The sequence below is a fragment of the Odocoileus virginianus genome, chromosome 1, assembly GCF_023699985.2.
Source record: "Odocoileus virginianus isolate 20LAN1187 ecotype Illinois chromosome 1, Ovbor_1.2, whole genome shotgun sequence".
Classification (NCBI taxonomy): Eukaryota; Metazoa; Chordata; class Mammalia; order Artiodactyla; family Cervidae; genus Odocoileus; species Odocoileus virginianus.
In genome coordinates, this window is record NC_069674.1 from 193,496 (window position 1) to 213,611 (window position 20,116).

The following is a 20,116-nucleotide window of genomic DNA, read 5'->3' on the forward strand; positions in this document are numbered from 1 at the left end:
GGGGTCCCCAGTGAGTGCAGGGTCCGAACGCGCTTGCTCGCCGTGGACGCTGCCCTCAGGGTGTCTGTCCGCCCTGACGCCCTGACCTGTGCTTTCTGGGAGCATCTTGTCATTTGCCTGTTTGCCACCTGGATCCGTTCTTTGGAGAGGCACCTGTTAAGGTCTCTGTCCCATTTTTTATTGGGTTGTGTGTTTTCTCATTATTGAGTATTAAGACTTCTTTTTATGTCTTGAATAACAATCCTTATCAGATGCTTTTGCAAATATTTTCTCCCTGTCTGTGGCCGGTCTTCTCATTCTCTGAAATTCTTTCACAGGGTAGATTTTTAAATTTTATTTAAGTCCAGCATATCAATGATTTCTTTCATGAAGGGTGCCTTTGGCATTGTATTTATTTTATTTTTTTATTGAAAGATAATTGCTTTACAGAATTTTGTTGTTTTCTGTCAAACCTCAACATGAATCAGTCATAGGTATACATGTAGGCATTGTATTTTAAAAAGCATCACAACCCAAGGGGATCTAGGTTTTCTCCTATGTTATTTTCTAACAGTTACAGTTTTGCACTTTACCTTTACATCTATAGGAGCTTCCCTGATAGCTCAGATGGTAAAGAATCTGTCTGCAATGCAGTAGACCCAGTTTGATCCCGGGGTCAGGAAGATCCCCTGGAGGAGGAAATGGCAACCCTCTCCGGTATTCTTACCTGGAGAATCCCAAGGACAGAGGAGCCAGGTGGACTATGGCCCATGGGGTCACAAAGAGTCAGACACAACTGAGCAACTTCCTACTTTCTTTAGGGCTATAGCCCGTTCTGAGTTAATTTTTGTGAAAGTATAAGGGTGTGTCTAGGTTCATTTTTTTGCATGTAGATGTCCAGCTGTCACAACAACATTTGTTGGAAAGGCTGTCTTTGCCCCACTGTATTGCCTGTAGTTTTTTGTCAGACCAGTTACTATCACGTGGGTCTGTTTCTAGACTGTTTTGTCCTGCTCGCTGACATCCTTTTCTGTCCTTTACGCTGCACCAGTGGCTGATTCCTGCAGCTTAACGGGCAGTCTCGCGGTTCTGTTGGGGGAAGCCCCAGCTCCTGTGTCCTCCCAGGCTTGGGACAGCTGTCTGTGCTATGTGCTCCCTTCTCTTGTGGACCAAGGAGAGCTGTTAACTTTCAATGTGCTCTTTGTTCGGATTGAGTGGTGACGTCCACGTCCTTATCTGCAGAACTGATCAATTCCTCTTAAAGGAAAAAGCTGAAACAGATGGGTAACTTGCCCTCAGGGAGGGGCCTCTGGAGGGAGGACACTAGGGTCTGGGTGGAGTCTCAACCCTGCACCTCGGTGGCCCCGCGCTTTAGGACTGTTCCCCGGACTCAGGTCCCATCTGTATAAGAGAAGTGTGGCAAGAATATGTCTGCTCCTTCATAGGCCACTGGAAGAAGAGAATGAATTAACTTTTGTGTTACATTCTGTAAACTGCAAAGCACCATCACGATTAGGTTATAGTTAGAATCTTCCAATCAGAATGGGTGGGTCTTAAAAAATACTTGCCAACGATCTTCAGGAAGAAAAATTCAACAGTAAGATTGTTACCAGCGTGACAGTGAGCCTCACCGCGAACCTGAGCCTAGCCCAGAGGCCCTGAAGATGGGCGGGGCTGTAGTTTCTGGCGGCCCCTAAAATGAAGAGGCCCCAGCTTTCCATCTTTGAGGTGAGAACAGGAGCCTCCTTGCACGGGAGGCAGAGGCTGCCTCCTGGCCCTGCTGCTGGTCCGCAGGCTCCAGGATCCTGCCCCACGCCGAAGCCACCACGAGGAAAGGCCCCGGGCTGGCCAGCCCACTCTGCGTCCTGCCGTGGGCAGCAAATCCTGCCCGCTGCGCCCTCCGCCTGCCGCCCCACAGGACGGCGTGCTAGGGTCCCTGCGGTGCCTTCTCGGAGTAGCTGGGAGACCCAGCAGGACCGGTGTGTTTGGAGCAGCTGCCAAGCGGCGTGAGTATCCTGCGCTACTGATACCTCGGGTGGAGCCGGGACGGCCCCGCCCCCCGCCCAGAGACATCCCGGTGTCCCCAGCGGCCCCACGCACCGCGCCAGTCCCCCATCCATCCTTGCGGTCGCCAGCCACGAGGGGCCCCCGCCCCGCCCCTCCAGCCCCTGCTGTGCCTTGGCCACTGGCTCTGAGTTCGCAGTTAGAAGCGCAGGTCAGCGCTTACTCGTCCATTTTTCAGAGTTTGTGTTAGTCTTGTTCACCCAAAAGGACGTTGTATGTGCCGCAGAGACAGGGGCCTGCCTTTTAATCAAGTGGTTCCCATTGGAGACAGACACTGCGTATCAACGGTGGTTTCCTTTGCATTCCCAGGGCCCCAGGTACTCAGGTTAATCATTACCAAAAGGTCTGGGAGAATGAATTATATTTTGTGTTACAAAGCATGGGGCTTCCGCGGGTTCAAAAGAGAATAAGTCAGGGTGTTTGTGTCTCAGCTGCGGGGTGAGGCGATGGGCCGAGCCAGGCTGTAATCAGAGGTTTCCCGGATCAAGTCTCTGGTCCAGCCAAGGGGCTTTCAACTCCTGATTGAAATCCACAGTTAGAAATGCATTTCACATTGTGAGCCAAGACAAACACTTCATAAAGCCACATTTTCCATGCTACCTTCTTTTAAGTGTTGGTTGTCACCTTCGGAATTGATTGCATAACCCACTACTGGGTTATAAATAGGGTGGCTGTATAAAATATCGGCCAAACCTGGCCTCTCCGGAGAGGACGGGAGCTATTAATAGTCCCGGGGAAGGCAGACGCGCAGCAGGCCTGGCAGGCCGTGCGGAGGCTCCGTCGCTTAGTTATGACTCGGCGTTTGCACACAGGCACACACAGGACTCTGCCGGCAGCTCCGGGCGGCGGAGGCGCGTGGACGGCTGGGGCTGCGGGGGACGCGCTCGCCGCCGGGCCCCACACACTGGGCGGGTGCCGGCGGGGCGAGGGCGGGCATCTCCTCCCGGCAGCCTCAGCGGCTCAGTGCGCAGGGTCCCATCCCGGCGTCCACCGCGGCGCCTCGCCCCCAGGCTCCGAAGCTTCGAGAAGGGGAAGCTCCGTGGCTGTTTCCCCCCTCCCTGATGACGCGATGACGGGGACACAGTGTAGAGCATTTTCCCAAGTAAATCGACGTCTCAAACCCGTGACGGTGACACGTGACCGTTACAGCCTCTCCCCTGGTGGAGTCGCGCCGGGACGTGTGTATTGCTGGGCGGCTCACAATGAGGCCCTGGAAACGCGCCCCCCTCGCCCCCCATTGGTGTCCCGTTGGGGGCACCTCGGCCCACCGGGACACCCTTCTGTCCCCTGATAGTCACCTCTGCAGCTTCAGCCGCTCAGGAGCGGCGCCCCCAGCAAAGCTCCCCCGCCCCCACCCCCAGGAATCATCCTGTAGGCCTCTAGCTTAGAGAATCTCAGGACTCTCTGGGAGAACAAGAATGCAGCATTGAATGTGAATGGGGTACGTTGAGTCTGTGTACTCGGAGACGGAGACGCAGGGACCAGGACCCTGCCTTGCGAGGGGCCCTGGCTCTGACCCAGCAGGGCTCCCTGGGCTGAGTCACGTCGCTGGCGGAGACGCCGGGATACCAGGCGAGGTCGCTTTGTTCCAGGACGGTACTGGCAGCCAGAACTCCGGCCTCCCCTTGTTTCAGAAGAGCACGGGCGCGCCATCCATTCAGCGTCGGGAAAGCAAAGCGGAGCGGCCGCTTGACCCAGGGCTGAGGCTGAATGAGCCGCCTGACTGGGTTTTTAGTTTGCGCCCTTGTTTCGGGAGGACAGGGTTTTAACAGTTCAGAGTAAAGTGGCCTCTGACCCACATGCTGACCGACAGCGGTCCCGCCTCGCTCGAGGGGCCCCGCGCTGGACACCGTCAGTAGCAGAACCGCAGCCAGGCCAGCCCGACCCCTCACCGGTCCCGGAGAGGCGCCCAGGGACAGTGCAGACGTCTACCCACAGTGGGGAACAGAGCGGTCGCCTCAGAGGACGGCTCAGGCCACGGCTCTTGTGTGCGAGGCTCCTCTGCTGTTTTTAACGCGTTTTCTCCATTCACCACAATGGAATCCTCTGACACCCCTAGGTGAAGCCTCAGGGAAGATCCCAGAGGTCACCTTCCACCCTAAGATGCCCCGGTCAGGATTTGGGGGTGTGATGTCAAGTCTGAAACCCAATTACATAAACTTGAGGACCACACCGTTGCAGGGCACACGTAAAGGTTTTCTGGTAAATGATAGTGAAAAACGTACTGGGACTGCCGGGAAAACAGCAAAATCTGCAACAGATACTCTCTGTAATTTTTTTGCCCATGACACCACGGGGGTCCAAACACGTGCAGTACACAAGTTAGGGTGATGGACAATTCCAAACACTTGAAAGGGTCTGCAAAGGTCTTGGGTGCAGACAGAGGCTGGCAGAGACTGCCGGGCTCATCAACAGTGTAGCCAGACACAGCCTATCTGACTCCAGACTCCATGCAATCAAACATCAGCTAAGTAGTGTATTCTCTGAGCTAACTTTTCACAGACCATAGCTTAGTGGGTGCCCAAAGGGCTTACAAAGAAAGGAGTTAAGAACTACAGAGTATCCTACATGTTCTCTGATCACCTTTCCTTGGCTTCAGGAAAACAAGTCCTTACTGACAATATATTTTAAAATATTAAAAACATCCTTTTCATATGTCACTAGACTAGATGTCTAGTTCTAAGACTTCCATAAATTCATAAGTTCATGAGTTTGGGGATGTCATCGTATTATCCTGACTGGGTCACAAATGAATATTAAATTCAGCCAGTCATGTGGAATGAATCTTTTGTGTATCAAGAAATTATTACAAAGGAGCATTTAGATAAATCCATCACCCTGAAGGGGAGCAATGCCTTCTAATTTCAGAGGAGTTAGAAGAGGGGTGAGCACTGGACTCGTTGCATTTCCCCCAAGTATTTGCGCCTTCAGCTCTGTTTCGTGAGGTTTGTGGTGCAGATTATGGGTGTTAACAGATGACAGAAAATAGGTATTTTCTCCCTTAGGAACTTAACAGTAGCTTTGCTGGGAACTGAAGACTGAAGGCCGGTCACCGACCTCTCTGGGCAGCCTGTTCTCGCGCCTGGTTTCTGGGTAACCGGTTCCTATTTCTGCTCCTCTGACTACACGTGCAGCAGTGTGATCAGGGGGGGCCCTCCAGGAGGAAGGCGTGGGCGTACCCACCTGGCCCCTCCCCTGCGCTCATGTGTTTACTTCAGAGTTACCATTGTTCGTAATGTACACCCTGCTTCTTCTGTTTTACAAAGTATCATATATCATGAACATTTTCTGAAGTCAGTCAACATCCTTCAAAAACAGCATTGTTAAGGGAGTGTGATGTTCTGTTTATAAATGTGCTGAGTTTACTCAGTCATTCATAGCTTAGGTTGTTTCTAATATCTTATTATTTTAACCAAACAAATCTGTGTGACAATCTCAGATTCCTGGTTAAAGGACATGAAGCATGAAAAGGGTGTTTTTAGTGTTTGTAATTATGTTGTCAAGCAGCTTTCCGTGAAATGTGCTGATGTTTATTTTCACTGGGAATGGATGTGATTTAGCTAACAGCCCAGCAGTTTCATATTCTTTCAATTATCACCAATTTTGTAAACAAAAAACGTTATGGTATTATTTTCACTGTACTTGGTTGATCCCAGTGGACTCGGGCTCCCCATAGTATTCCTTTGCCAGCTCCCCCGCTGGGCTGTCCTCCTTCCCGGCCGCCTCTTTCCCGGGATCTGTCACCCCAGCTGTGCCTTCCTGCAAATCGCTTTCTTGTTATGCTGCTCACTACAGAGACTCTAAGCTAAGACATGCAGGCAGAGCACTCCTGACTGGGCAGCACTGGGGGGCTTGGCAGATGCAAACACAGGTTCTCCCAGAAGGAAATCCTTGCCCAGGCCTCCCAAATTCCCGTAAACCAACCCCAAAGGTGAGCTCAGGCCTAAATGTACAAACCACACAAAGAACCCACCTGCCAATGCAGGAGACAAGAGACGCAGGTCTGATCCCTGGATTGGCAAGATCCCCTCGAAGAGGGCATGACAGCCCACCCCCGTATGCTTGCCGGGGAAACCCCGTGGACAGAGGAGCTGGCAGCTACAGTCCATAGGGTTGCACAGAGGCGGACACAGCTGGGTGACATAGCACGCGCACACACAAGAAAGCATGGTGAGCCAGTCAGCAGATCAGACAGTGAAACCATATCCCCACAACTGGAGACAATGGACTCATCAAGCACGGAATACAAATAAGTGCATTTAAAATGTTTTTTTAAAGGAGGAAATTGAAAATAACCAAAGACAAGATATTCCAAAAAGGACCTGCTCTGAGGGGGAAAAAATAGACCTAAAATAATGAAAAGTAAAATATACAGATCTATTGCATTTCTTTATGCTAACAGTGAAATATTGATATCAGAAAGAGAAATTTTTTAAATGACCTCTTTAAATATTGAATCAAAAAAACAAAATATTGAAGAATAAAACTGACCAGCAGTATGTAAACTGCTTCCAGATGTACTAACTGGATTTAGAAAAGGCAGAGGAACCAAAGATCAAATTGCGAACATATGCTGGACCATAGAAAAAGCATGGGAATTCTTTTAGAAAATCTGCTTCATTGACTACACTAAAGCCTTTGACTCTGAGGATGACAGCAAACTGTGGAGTATTCTTAAAGAGATGGGAATACCAGACCACCTTACCTGCCTCTTGAGAAACCTGTATGCAGGTCAAGAAGCAACAATTAGAACTGGACATGGAACGACTGACTGGTTCAAAATTGGGAAGGGAGTATGTCAAAGTTGTGTATTGTCACCCTGCTTATTTAACTTCTATGCAGAGTGCATCATGCAAAATGCTGTGCTGGATAAATCACAAGCTGGAATCAAGATTTCCAGGAGAAATATCAATAACTCAGGTATGCAGATGACATCACTCAAATGTCAGAAAGTGAAGAGGAATCTCAGAGCCTCCTGAGGAGGGTAAAAGAGGCGAGTGAAGAAGCTGGCTTAAAGTTCAGCATTAAAACTCAGACCATGGCATCCGGTCCCATCGCTTCATGGCAAATAGACGGGAAACAATGGAAACAGTGACAGATTTTCTTTTCTTGGGCTCCAGAATCACTGCAGGAATTGACTGCCGCCATGAAATGAAAAGATGCTTGCTCCTTGGAAGAAAAGCTATGACAAACCTACATGGTGTATTAAAGGCCCATAGGGTCAAAGCCATGGTTTTTCCAGTAGTTGTGTATTAATATGACAGTTGGACTACAAAGAAGGTGGAACACGAAAGAATTGATGCTTTCAAACTGTGGTGTTGGAGAAGACTCTTGAGAGTCCCTTGGACTGCAAGGAGTTAAAACCATCAATCCTAAAGGAAATCAACCCTGAATATTCACTGGAAGGGCTGGTTGTAAAGCTGAAGCTCCAATACTTTGGCCACCTGATACAAAGAGCTGACTCATTGGAAAAGGCCCTGATGCTGGAAAAGATGGAAGGCAGTAGGAGAAGGGGGACGACAGAGGATGAGATGGTTGGACGGCATCACTGACTCAATGGACATCACTTTGAACAAACTCCGGGAGACAGTGAAGGACAGGGAAGCCTGGTGTGCTGCAGTCCATGGGGTTGCAGAGAGTCATTCATGACTTAGGGCCTGAACAACCACAAAGACTGACCAAGAAGGTGAAAGACTTATATGCTGAAAACTATAAAAGTCTAATAAAGGAAATTGAAAACTGTTTTAAAAATGGAAAGAAACCACGTGCTCTTGGACTGGAAGAACAATCATTAAGCGACCATACTGCAGATCTAATGCAACCCGCATTAGACTACCCGTGGCATCTTCCACAGAGCTAGAGCAAACAGCCCCAAAAGTTATGTAGGACCATGGACAGCCCAGAATCGCCGAAGCAATGCGCGAGAAGAAGAACAAAGCTTGAGGCGTAACCATCCCAGACTTCAGACAATACCACAAAGTTACAGTGATCAAAACAGCATGGTATTGGCACAAAAACAGAACTATAGATCAATGAAACAGAGCAGAGAGTCTAAAAATAAACCCACACATCTATGACCAATTAACCTTCAACAAAGGAGACAAGAATATACAATAGAGAAAAAGCAGTCTCTTCAGCAAGTGGTATTGGGAAAACTGGACAGCTGCATATAAATCAATGAAGTTAGAACACTGCCTCACACTATATACAAGAATAAACTCAAAATGACTTAAAGACTTAAATATGAGGCAGGATGCTATGAAACTCCTAGAAGAGAACATAGGCAAAACATTCTGACATAAATCATTGCAGTGTTTTCTTAGATCAGTCTTCCAACTCAATAGAAATAAAAGCAAAAATAAACAAGTGGGACTTAAGCTTATAAGCTTTTGCACAGTGAATGAAAGCATAAACAAAATGAAAAGACAACCTATGGACTGGGAGAAAATATTTGCAAATGATGAGACTGACATATGCTTACTTTCCAAAATATACAAATACTTCATGCAACCCAAAAACTGTAAGACAAACAACCCAATAAAAAAATGAGCAGGAGACCTAGACATTTCTGCAAAGAAGACGTACAGATGGTCAACAGGCACGTGAAAACACACTCAACATCGCTAATTAGTAAAGAAATGGAAATCAAAAATACAAAGAGGTATCACTTCACCCTGCTCAGAATGGCCATCATTAAAAAGTCTACAAATGATAAATGGGGAGAGAGTGTGGAGAAAAAGGAGCCCTCCCGCGCTGTTGGTGGGAGTGTAAGCTGGTGCAGCCACGATGGAGAACAGAATGGAGGTTCCTTTAAAAACCAAAATGGAGCTCCCATAGGATCCAGGAACCCCACCCCGGGCATGTACCTGGAGAAAATTCTGATTAGGAAAGAAACATTCATCCCAATGTCCATCACAGCACTGTTTGCAGTAACCAGGGCTTAGAAACAGTGTTGGTCCATCACTAGGTGAACGGATAAAGAGGTGGAGCATCCGTACAATAGAATGCCACTCAGCCTTAGAAAGAGTGAAATAATGCCATTTGTAGCAACATTGATGCACCTAGAGACTATCATACTAAGTGAACTAAGACAAATGTAATATAGTGTTAATTGTATGTGAAATGTAAAACATGATATAGATGAAGTTATTTACAAAACAGAAACAGACTTATAGACACAGAAGACAAACTTGTGGTTAGCAAAGCAGATGGGGGAAGGTATAAATTAGGAGTTTGGAGCTAAGATCCACACACTACTGTCTGTAAAACAGATAAACAACAAGGGGAATTATGCCCAACATTTTGTAATAACCTATAAAGGAAACGAATATGTGTGTGTAACTGAATCACTGTGCTGTCCATCTGAAACTAACACAACATTGTGAATCAATTACACTTCGATTTTAAAATGAAAGTCAATAGATTCATCAAAAAGCAAAATCAGATACAGATGAAAAGAAATTTCTGGAACGGGGAGGATAAGTCCAAAGAAACTGCCGGGACAGCAGAGGGGTGAGGGGGCAGGTCGTGGAGGGTCCCTGGGATGAGGGGGCAGTGTCACTGTGAGCACAGCCCCGGCAGGACGGTCAGACCCCGGCCACCCAGGCACTGTGGACAGAGGGCCAGCCCCAGTCAGGCAGCTGCGGTGAGCCCAGAAAACACCCAGCCGCTGAGAGTCTGAGACAGGCTGCCCCCCGCAGACCCCACGGACGTGGGCTCCTCCCCCACCTGGGACTCTCGGGATCCAGCACAGGGTGCGCTCAGAAACACAGGGGGAAGAGGCTGTCCAGAAAACAAGCCTGATGGGTCCACAGCCACAGACCCATCAGACGAGCCTGAGGAGTGTGCTTCCGAGGGATGCAGAAAGCAGAGGGGGCCTTGAGAATCAGGAAACATGTGAGGAAAAAGGTCGAGAAGGGAAAACGCAGCACACCGTTTGAACAATAATAAAGGAGGCAGGTAACTACGAACAGGCGACGGGCACCACAGGGCGAGCACCACGGCCGGCGGGCAGGCAGTTCCAGGAGAGGAGACCACCCGCGACCCCGCGGAGACCCGGGAGCGGACCCGTGTGCTAAAGGTGCACCGCGGGCATCAGGCCTGGGGCGGGTCCACGGGCATCGGGCCCTGGCAGGGTCCGCGGGCGTCGGGCCTGGGCAGGGTCCCCAGGCACCCCCCGTTTACTCAGCTGTGGCTTCGCTCCTGGGGCCTGTTTGCAGGCGTGTGTGCTCATCACGTCGTTTCCTGTGTTTCGGTGGGTGTGAAATACGTCCTCCAAACATGCCCGTCCTGCCTGTGACCCCGCGTCAGGGCAACAAGTGGGGACAGACCCTCCAATCCGGGTTTCCAAGGACGCTGCCGAGCCCCAGTGTGTCCCTGCTTCCTCCCTCGCAGGCTCGAGGCCACAGAAAGCGACTCGTCCCACACAGGCTAACCTGTGAGCCTCCGGGTCACCGGAGGCAGGATCTGCTTTCTCTCACTCTTAGCTCTGCCGTCTCCATGCACTTGAGACCCCGATCACACCAGGGGTCCGCAGAGGGAGCCCGGAGCCATGCGCCACAGAAGGCAGGATCCTGCCTCAGCCTGGTCTTCCCGGGTCAGACCCGCCTGGTTCTGCTTGAAAGTGGCCATTTCCGTGGGCAGGGTGACCTCAGGGAAGACCACGAGCTGGGCCCAGCACCCACCTGGGTGGGCTTCTCCCCCTAGAGGCGAAGACGAGCTGCAGAGATGGGTCCCTGCGTCTGGAGGGCTGACCGCATCCGGTCCCCTAGCTCTGGGCAGGCCTGGAGGCCCCTCCAAAGGTGCCACCCACTGTCCTGGCTTCCTGAGGTTCCCCAGCTCACACTCTCCAGACAGGTTTGCCTTATGGAGACCAGGCCAAGTCATTCACGGTGCCTTGGAAGGGAGCAGGTGGGTGTTGAGTGTCGTTTCTGGCTCAGGGCAGAGGTGGAACTCCAGGACCCAGCAGCAGCAGCAGCCCCCCAGCCCATCCCGAGGAGGAGGGCCCCGCTGTGGCTCACAGATGCATCTCCTTCTCTTTCAGATCACGTTCTACATTCTGGTGAAGGCCATTTACACCCTGGGCTACAGCGCCTCTCTGATCTCCCTTACAACAGGAAGCATAATTCTTTGCCTCTTCAGGTAAGTAGCAGAACTGAGTGATTCTGCCAAAAACAGGAGATGGGAAATCTCCCATTTAAGCTGTCTCAGCCCGTGAGGGGGGCAGAGACCACTCCCCCGCCCTCCTCTGTGCCGACCCAGCCAGACTCCCTCAGAAGGTACAATACAATGCTGACGCTGACGTTTGCATGTCTCATTTGAGGAGACAATGCTGATGGGGGATAAGAATGCAGTTCAAGTGCTGGAATTTTCCAGGCAAGAAGATCAGAGTTGGTAACCATGCCCTTCTCCAGGGCAATGTTCCTGACCCAGGGGTGGAAGCTGGGTCGCCTGCATTGCAGGCAGAATTTTTTACCAGCTGAGCCTCCAGGGAAGCCCCATGCTGATGTCATGCTTTGAAAACACAGACGCAGCCTGGCCCTCCCCTCCCCACTCAGAAACGCCCCGGTGGAAGCCTCCCAACGGCACTCTGCTGAGGGACGGTGCCCCGTGTTCAGGAGCACGAGGACAGGTTCAAATCCGGGGCGGTCTCGTAGCGGCTGTGTGCCGCGGAGCAGACCGTGTGCTTTCTCTTTGTGTGTCTGTGAAGCGCACAGGCGGACGGAGCCGCATGTAGGAGGCGCTCTGTCAACGCAGCCCGCTCCTCCCCTGCGCCCCGACCCTCGCTGCCTCTGGAGCTAACACCAGACCCTTTACGGCTGGTGGTGGGGTCTGAAGGAAGTATAGGCGCTTCCACCTGAGAAAAGCTTTTACTTTTAGGTTAAATCCATGTCTTGTGCATCACTAGCCTTAGTAAAATGGGTGATATCCAGCTTATTTTAACGGGTTTTGATCACCTGTCAAAAAATAATCTGTAGACAACAGAGAGCTTTATTTGGGGGCCTTAGGAATTGCAACTTGGGAGACACAGATTCAGGTAAAACTGAGAGGGTTCCAGGGAAGAGAAGGAGTCAGAGGCTGGTAAAGGCACAAGCCACGGGTTGTTAAAGACATCTGGCAGGAACTGGGACTGGCCCTGACACAAAGAGAAATATTGTCCTCAAGGCGCAGACTATGACGAGTTGTTCAGGGTTGGGGTCCTACATGTACCTGAGTTTCGGGGACACTGTGCAGACCGCCTGGGCAGCTTCGTTAGGACAGCAGGTGGTCAGAGCTGATTCCATCGGGTGAGATGCGGGCAGCCCACCTTCTCCAGACCTCCAGTCCTGCGTGGGGGGGGGGGGGGCACTCTCTTGACAAGAGTCCCTCCATTTCCTTTTCCTCCAGACACCGCATATCTTCTTGCTCTTTGCTAAAATGTAGTTCGCATGTTGGTCAGTGTTCACTGACATAGTTGGTCAGTGACATAGCAAATGGAGTGTTTTAAAACATTAAGAGAGCCATTCTTGGAAGAAAAATGAGTGAGTAAAGGCAGTGGAGTGTGTGGACGAGATCCTAGCAGCCGTGAGGTTGTGCTTCTCTTGGTTCGGGCATGTCAGATGTGACAGGTGGCTGATAATTCTCAGGAAGAGTGAGGCAGTGCCTTTAATCCAGAACTGCACTTTGAAAAATGTAGGAAAGACCTGTCATTTTATATGATTAAAAACCTCTTTTAAAAACTGATATAATATTATTACTATTTGCTCTGCATCTTCTATATTTTACTGTACATTTTAAAATCTTGAAATTGTTAATACAGGAAAAAAAACGATTTAAGGAGGTAAGCTGGCACAGGGTAATTTGAATGAGAAAACACTCAGCTTGTTTTTGAAGAGCTCCTATCTCAAGCAGTCCATATACTTGACATCAGTGTAGGGCTTCCCCGGTAGCTCAGCTGGTAAAAAATTCTGCCTGCAATGCAGGCGACCCAGGTTCGATCCCTGGGTCAGGAACATTGCCCTGGAGAAGGGCATGGTTACCCACTCTGATTCTCTTGCCTGGAGAATTCCATGGACAGAGGAGCCTGGCGGTCTACAGTCCATGGGGTCGCAAAGAGTCCGACACAACTGAGCAGCCAACACTGACATCAACAATTTGCCTCCGACTTGTACTTCATGGCCTATTTAACTATTGCAAGCACGGTCGTGGCCCACGAGGAGACCCTCGGGGTTTTATGCATATCAAACACTGTCACCGTTCGTCCCCTGAAGGTGACACTTCTTGGTCACGGGCAGCACGTGCCTGCAGCGGCGGTCACTGCACCACTGGCTCTGCGTGTAACGGCTGCAGGCTGGGCTCCACCTTCCACCTGCTCACGCCACCCCCGGAGAGCTGTGAGACTGAGCTGATTCTAAAATCCACGTTATAAAAACAACACGCCCCATTGTCTTGGTCATTACACCCAAGAAACAGACTTCTTTGCAGTCACCAAATATTTATTCTCCGAAACAGCCCAAAGGCTAAGAAAGGACCGAGCCACCACGACCTTACTTTACAGACAGAGAGGGAGCATCTCGTTTCGTCCAAGGGCGTGCAGACTTGGGTGCCGGCGCAGGGCCTAGCTCTGCGTGGGAGTCGTGGGCGGTCAGTCTGTGTGTTCCGGACCACATCCCGGGGTCCAGGCATGTGCTCACGGGCCCGTCCTCATGGGCCCAGGAGTAGCTGCGGTGATTGCTCCAGCCTGTGCTGTGCATTTCGTCAGGGTCATGATTAAGAATTTGGTCCTTAGAACACCTCCACCAGGAGAGCGCTCTTGGTCCCAGTTGTAGCAACTCAAGAAGGAGGCCCTGCTGCTGAACGGGGGACGGCAGGGTCTGATCCACAACCACATTCACCCCATTCACCTTCAGGAATCCGTTCACGCAGTCATGGGGCGTGTTAAACACACGGAACAAACTTTGTGACTGAGGCCCTGCAGGCCTGTTACACATGGAACACACTTCACTACTGAGGCCCTGTGGGCGTGTTACACATGTGGAACAGACTTCACTGCTGAGGCCCTGCAGGCGTGTTACACACACAGAACAGACTTCACTGCTGAGGCCCTGCGGGCGTGTTACACATGGAACAGACTTCACTGCTGAGGCCCTGTGGGCGTGTTACACACACGGGTCAGACTTCACTGCTGAGGCCCTGTGGGCGTGTTACTCACACGGAACAGACTTCACTGCTGAGGCCCTGTGGGCGTGTTACACACACGGGTCAGACTTCACTGCTGAGGCCCTGTGGGCGTGTTACTCACACGGAACAGACTTCACTGCTGAGGCCCTGTGGGCGTGTTACACACACGGGTCAGACTTCACTGCTGAGGCCCTGTGGGCGTGTTACTCACACGGAACAGACTTCACTGCTGAGGCCCTGTGGGCGTGTTACACATGTGGAACAGACTTCACTGCTGAGGCCCTGTGGGCGTGTTACACATGTGGAACAGACTTCACTGCTGAGGCCCTGTGGGCGTGTTACACATGTGGAACAGACTTCACTGCTGAGGCCCTGTGGGCGTGTTACACATGTGGAACAGACTTCACTGCTGAGGCCCTGTGGGCGTGTTACTCACACGGAACAGACTTCACTGCTGAGGCCCTGTGGGCGTGTTACTCACACGGAACAGACTTCACTGCTGAGGCCCTGCGGGCGTGTTACACACACGGAACAGACTTCACTGCTGAGGCCCTGTGGGCGTGTTACTCACACGGAACAGACTTCACTGCTGAGGCCCTGTGGGCGTGTTACACACACGTGGAACAGACTTCACTGCTGAGGCCCTGCAGGCGTGTTACACACACAGAACAGACTTCACTGCTGAGGCCCTGCGGGCGTGTTACACACACAGAACAGACTTCACTGCTGAGGCCCTGCGGGCGTGTTACACACACAGAACAGACTTCACTGCTGAGGCCCTGTGGGCGTGTTACACACGGAACAGACTTCACTGCTGAGGCCCTGCGGGCGTGTTACACACACGGAACAGACTTCACTGCTGCAGCCCTGCAGGCGTGTTACACATGTGGAACAGACTTCACTGCTGCAGCCCTGCAGGCGTGTTACACATGTGGAACAGACTTCACTGCTGCAGCCCTGCAGGCGTGTTACACATGTGGAACAGACTTCACTGCTGAGGCCCTGCGGGCGTGTTACACATGTGGAACAGACTTCACTGCTGAGATCCTGTGGGCGTGTTACACATGTGGAACAGACTTCACTGCTGATATCCTGTGGGCGTGTTACACATGTGGAAGAGCCTTCACGACTGAGACCCTGCGGTCCAGCGGGGGCAATGCCAGGAGCCGGGCTTGGGACACTGCACACCCATCAGCTCCCACTTCCCAGCAGGTGACTGCTAGTCAGAGGTCTGACTGCACATGCTGATTTTGCCTCTTTTAGAACTTACGGAAGGAATGCCCAGTCTCTGGGCTCCTCACTCAGCATTTTGCAGGGAGCTTGACTCACGTCGTTGCTGTGGTTGTCCTGTGTGAAGATAACACAGCTGACTTATTCATTCAGTGTCCATGGAGCTGGGGTAACTGCTTAACAATAGGCAGTGCTGCTGTGAACATTCATGTGTCGCCTCCCGCACACGTGTACACACTTCTTCAGATGTGTGTGTGTGTGCATGCCTCCCTGGTATTCCCCTCTGTTTTATAATTATACGTCTTTCCTGACCGTAGCCATGCACACACTGTGTCTCTCTGGGTGCTGCACACTCATACCTGCTGAGTGAAGATTCCTTCTACTCCATCTCCCACCACCATTTGTTATCCCAGTTTTAAAAGATGTTGCCATGTAGTTGGGTCTGTATAATATAGAATTGTGTTTTTAATTTGCATTTCCTTGGTGGATCATGATATAATATGTTTGGAAACTTTTCTTTTTTTTTTTTTTTGCAGTACCATTTCAAGTGTCTGCTCATTTTTCTGTTCAGCTATTTTTTTTAAAGATAATTTTTAGGAGTTCTGAAGTGCAGCCTTTTGTCAGCTCTGGGGATTACAGATTCTATCTCCAGCACTGTGGTTCAACTTTATACTCCCCTGATGAGGTTTTTGATCAGTGAAAGTTCTTCATTTTAATGAAGTCTGTTGACTGTTTGTCTTTACGCTCAGAGCTTCCTGAGCCTGTTACAATGTAGAAATTTTATTCTTTTAACTTCTTGTGTTTGGGTTTATGATCCGTGGGAGGTTTATTTTTGTGGATGGTGTGAGATAGGGATTGAGATCCACGTGCTTTCTCCGTGTGTGTATTCGGTTTCTCCAAGACCATTAGCTGGAAAGCCAGCCTGTGCCAGCGCACCACAGAGGTGTCTTCAGGACTGTGCACTGAGGGACTGGGTTCTCCCGCCTGCCCCTTCATCTGTCACCTGCCATTTTTGCGTGGTTGTAGCCTCTGTGCCTTTGTGATAAGCCCTGATTCCCAGCAATGTAAGCCTGTCAACTCTTCTTTCTCCTTACGAAGAGATTGGATGTTCATGTGAATCTTAATCAATCCGTTTGTCAGTAGCCATTAAAAACAAAAAAAAACGGATGGGATTGCATTTTGGATCGTATTGAATCTGTAGATCAGCTTGGATAGACTGGACATCTTCACCGTTTGAAATCACCCAACCAGTGATTTTAGTAGCTCCTTCCATTGGTTTGGACTTTCTTTATTTCTTTCAATACTGTTCTGTGGTCTTTTGAGTAAATATCTTGGACATCTTTTGATAGTTATGCCAAAGTCCTTGTTTATGCTATTGTGTATATTTGTGTATTAACCTTCTAGAAAAGGAATTGATTTCTGTATACTAATCTTGCTTCAGCGGCCTTGCTTAATTTATAAATTTTATAATTATTATGTAAATTCACCTGGATTCTTCTATGTGCAACTCATGTTTTGGTGAAGTACAGTGACTAGAAGTGATGGTAGCAGACCACCTTTCCTTATTTCTGAGCTCAGAGGAGAAGTTTTAGATATTTCACTGTAAAGCATGAAACTCACTCCAGATATATTTGATGATACTCTTTATCAGATTAAGAACACTCCTTTCAATTTCCAGTTTTCTGAGTTTTTAATCATGAATAGTTCATGAATTTTGTGATAATTTTTCTGCATATATTGACATAAGTAAGTGATTTTTCTCATAAGTTCATTTAATATGAAAAATTATATAGGGAGATTTTCTGATATTAAATCTCCCTTTCATTCCTAAAATAAACCCTATTTGGTTGTTCTATGTACTATCCTTTTACTATGTAGCTGGGTTTAATTTACCAATATCTTGTTTAAAATTTTTATGTCTACATTCATGAATTTATCTATAATTTCCTTTTTTATAAAATCAGGCTTTGCTGTGACAGTTATGCTGGCCCACAAGTGAGTGAGCTAGTGGCCCTATTTCCTATTCTGTGAAATAGAGAAGGTTGAATAAGGCCCTGTTTCCTCTGTAGTGTTTGTGGAATTCACCAGGAAAGCCATCTGGATGGAGAATTGTCATGTGGGAAGGTTTTATTTTTAGGTTCGAGTTTTTAAAAACAGACGTAGGATAATTCAAATTCTGTTTCTCTTTATGTTAATTATAAGCTGTATTTTTCAAGAAATCTGTTCATTTCATCTTTATCTTTATATCTCTTATCATATTTTCATGTGTGTAAGAGCTATACTGATATCTCCTTTTTCACTCCTGGTATTGGTCATCTCAGCTTGTAGTAATGCTTCCTAAGGCCCACTCGATGTTATACTCCAGGATATCTGGCTATAGGTGAGTAAGCGCACCATCATGGTTATCTGGGTCATTAAGACCTTTTTGTATAGTTCTGTGTGTTCTTGCCATCTCTTCTTAATCCCGTCTGCTTCTGTTAGCTCCTTGCCGTTTCTGTCCTATATTGTGCCCATCTTTGCATGAAATGTTCCCTTGGTATCTCCAGTTTTCTTGAACAGATCTCCAGTCCTTCCAATTCTACTGTTTTCCTCTATTTCTTTGCATTGCTCACTTAAGAAGGCTTTAACTCTGCCTTCAGTTGGGTATTTCATTCCCTTTCTCCCTTGCCTTTCACTTCTCTTATTCTTTCAGCTATTTGTAAGGCCTCATCAGACGACCATTTTGCCTTCTTGCATTTGTGTTTCTTGGGGATGGTTTCGTTCACCCCCTCCTGTACAGTGTCACAAACCTCCGTCTGTAGTTCTTCAGGCACTCTCTCTACCAGATCTAATCCCTTGAATCTATTGTCACCTCCACTGTATAATCATAAGGGATTTGATCTAGGTCATACCTGAATGGCCTAGTGGTTTTCCCTACTTTCTTCAATTTAAGCATGAACTTTGCAATAAAGAGCTCATGATCTGAGCCAGAGTCAACTCCAGGTCTTGTTTTTTCTGACTGTATAGAGCTTTTCCATCTTCAGCTGCAAAGATTATAATCAATCTGATTTTGGTATTGACAGTCTGATGATGTCCATGTGTAGAGTCGTTTCCTGGAATGTGAAGTCGAGTGAGCCATGGGAGGCAGTACTACAAACAAAGCTAGTGGAGGTGATGAAATTCCAGTGGAACTATTTAAAATCCTAAAAGATGATACTTTTAAAGTGCTGCAATCAACATGCCAGCAAATTTGGAAAATTCAGTAATGGCCATAAGACTGGAAAAGGTCAGTTTTCATTCCAATCCCAAAGAATGTTCAAACTACTGCACAATTGTGCTCATTTCACGTGCTAGCAAGGTAATGTTCAAAATCCTTCAAATGAGGCTTCAACAGTACATGAACCAAGAACTTCCAGATGTATAAGCTGGATTTAGAAAAGGCAGAGGAACTAGAGATCAAATTGCCAACATCTGCTGGATCATAGAAAAAGCAAGAGAATTCCAAAAAAACATCTACTTCTGCTTCATTGACTATGATAAAGCTTTTGACTATGTGGACCACAACAAACTGTGCAATATTCTTAAAGAGACCCAATACCAGACCACCTGACCTGCCTCCTGAGAAACGTGTATGCAGAGCAAGAAGCAACAGTTAAAACTGCACATGAAATGACACGCTGGTTCCAAACAGGGAAAGGAGTACATCAAGGCTGTAGATTGTCACCTTGCTTATTTAACTTATATGCAGAGTACATCATGCAAAATGCTGGGCTGAATGAATCACAAGCTGGAGTCAAGATTGCCAGGAGAAGTATCAACAACCTCAGATATGCAGATGATACCACTCTAATGGCAGAAAGCGAAGAGGAACTAAAGAGCTTCTTGATGAAGGTGAAAGAGGGAAGTGAAAAAGCTGGCTTAAAACTCAACATTCAAAAAACTAAGATCATGGCATCTGGTCCCATCACTTCATGGCAAATAGATGGGGAAACAATGGAAACAGTGACAGGTTTTCTTTTCTTGGACTCCAGAATCACTGTGGTCGGTGACTGCAAACCATGAAATTAAAAGAAGTTTGCTGCTTGAAACAAAAGCTATGACAAACCTAGACAGCATATTAAAAAGCAGAGACGTTATTTTGCTGACAAAGGTCCATATAGTCAAAACTAGGGTTTTTCCAGTAGTCATGTATGGATGTGAGAGTTGGACTATAGAGAAAGCTGAGCACCAAAGAATTGATGCTTTTGAGCTGTGGTATTAGAGAAGATTCTTGAGAGTCCCTTGGACTGCAAGGAGATCAAAGCAGTCAACCCTAAAGGAAATAACACTGAATATTCTTTGGAAGGACTGATGCTGAAGCTGATGCTCCAATACTTTGGTCACTTGATGAGAACAGCTGACTCATTATAAAACACCCTAATGCTCAGAAAGATTGAGGGCAGGAGGAGAAGAGGTGAAGAGGATGAGATGGTTGGATGGCATCATTGACTCAACAGACATGAGTTTGAGCAAACTCCAGGAGATGGTGAAGAACAGGGCAGCCTGGTGTTCTGCAGTTCACGGCATCGCAAAGAGTCAGACATCACTTAGCAACTGAACAACATTGGTCATTTTTATTTTCCTTCTTTGTATCTTGATGAATCATACTGTATAAAGTTTTATCAGTATTTTCCAAGAACCAGCTTTTGACTTTTTTCTCTCGTAT

At 48.4% G+C, this 20,116-nt stretch overlaps 1 protein-coding gene and 1 long non-coding RNA gene across 2 annotated transcripts in view; one reads left to right on the forward strand and one right to left on the reverse strand.

Moving 5' to 3' along the window:
- Positions 1–20,116, forward strand: part of VIPR2 (vasoactive intestinal peptide receptor 2) — a 68,538-nt gene that overhangs the window by 31,712 nt on the left and 16,710 nt on the right. Inside the window, exon 5 of the mRNA XM_070477979.1 lies at positions 11,087–11,184. Within this exon, the coding sequence (XP_070334080.1) occupies positions 11,087–11,184 (98 nt within the window). The remainder of the gene's footprint in view (positions 1–11,086; positions 11,185–20,116) is intronic.
- On the reverse strand, positions 2,388–2,869 carry LOC110132705 (uncharacterized). Its single transcript, XR_002312572.2, has 2 exons — positions 2,644–2,869; positions 2,388–2,561 (listed from the first exon to the last, which is right to left on the reverse strand). It is a non-coding gene; the product is annotated as an uncharacterized lncRNA (long non-coding RNA).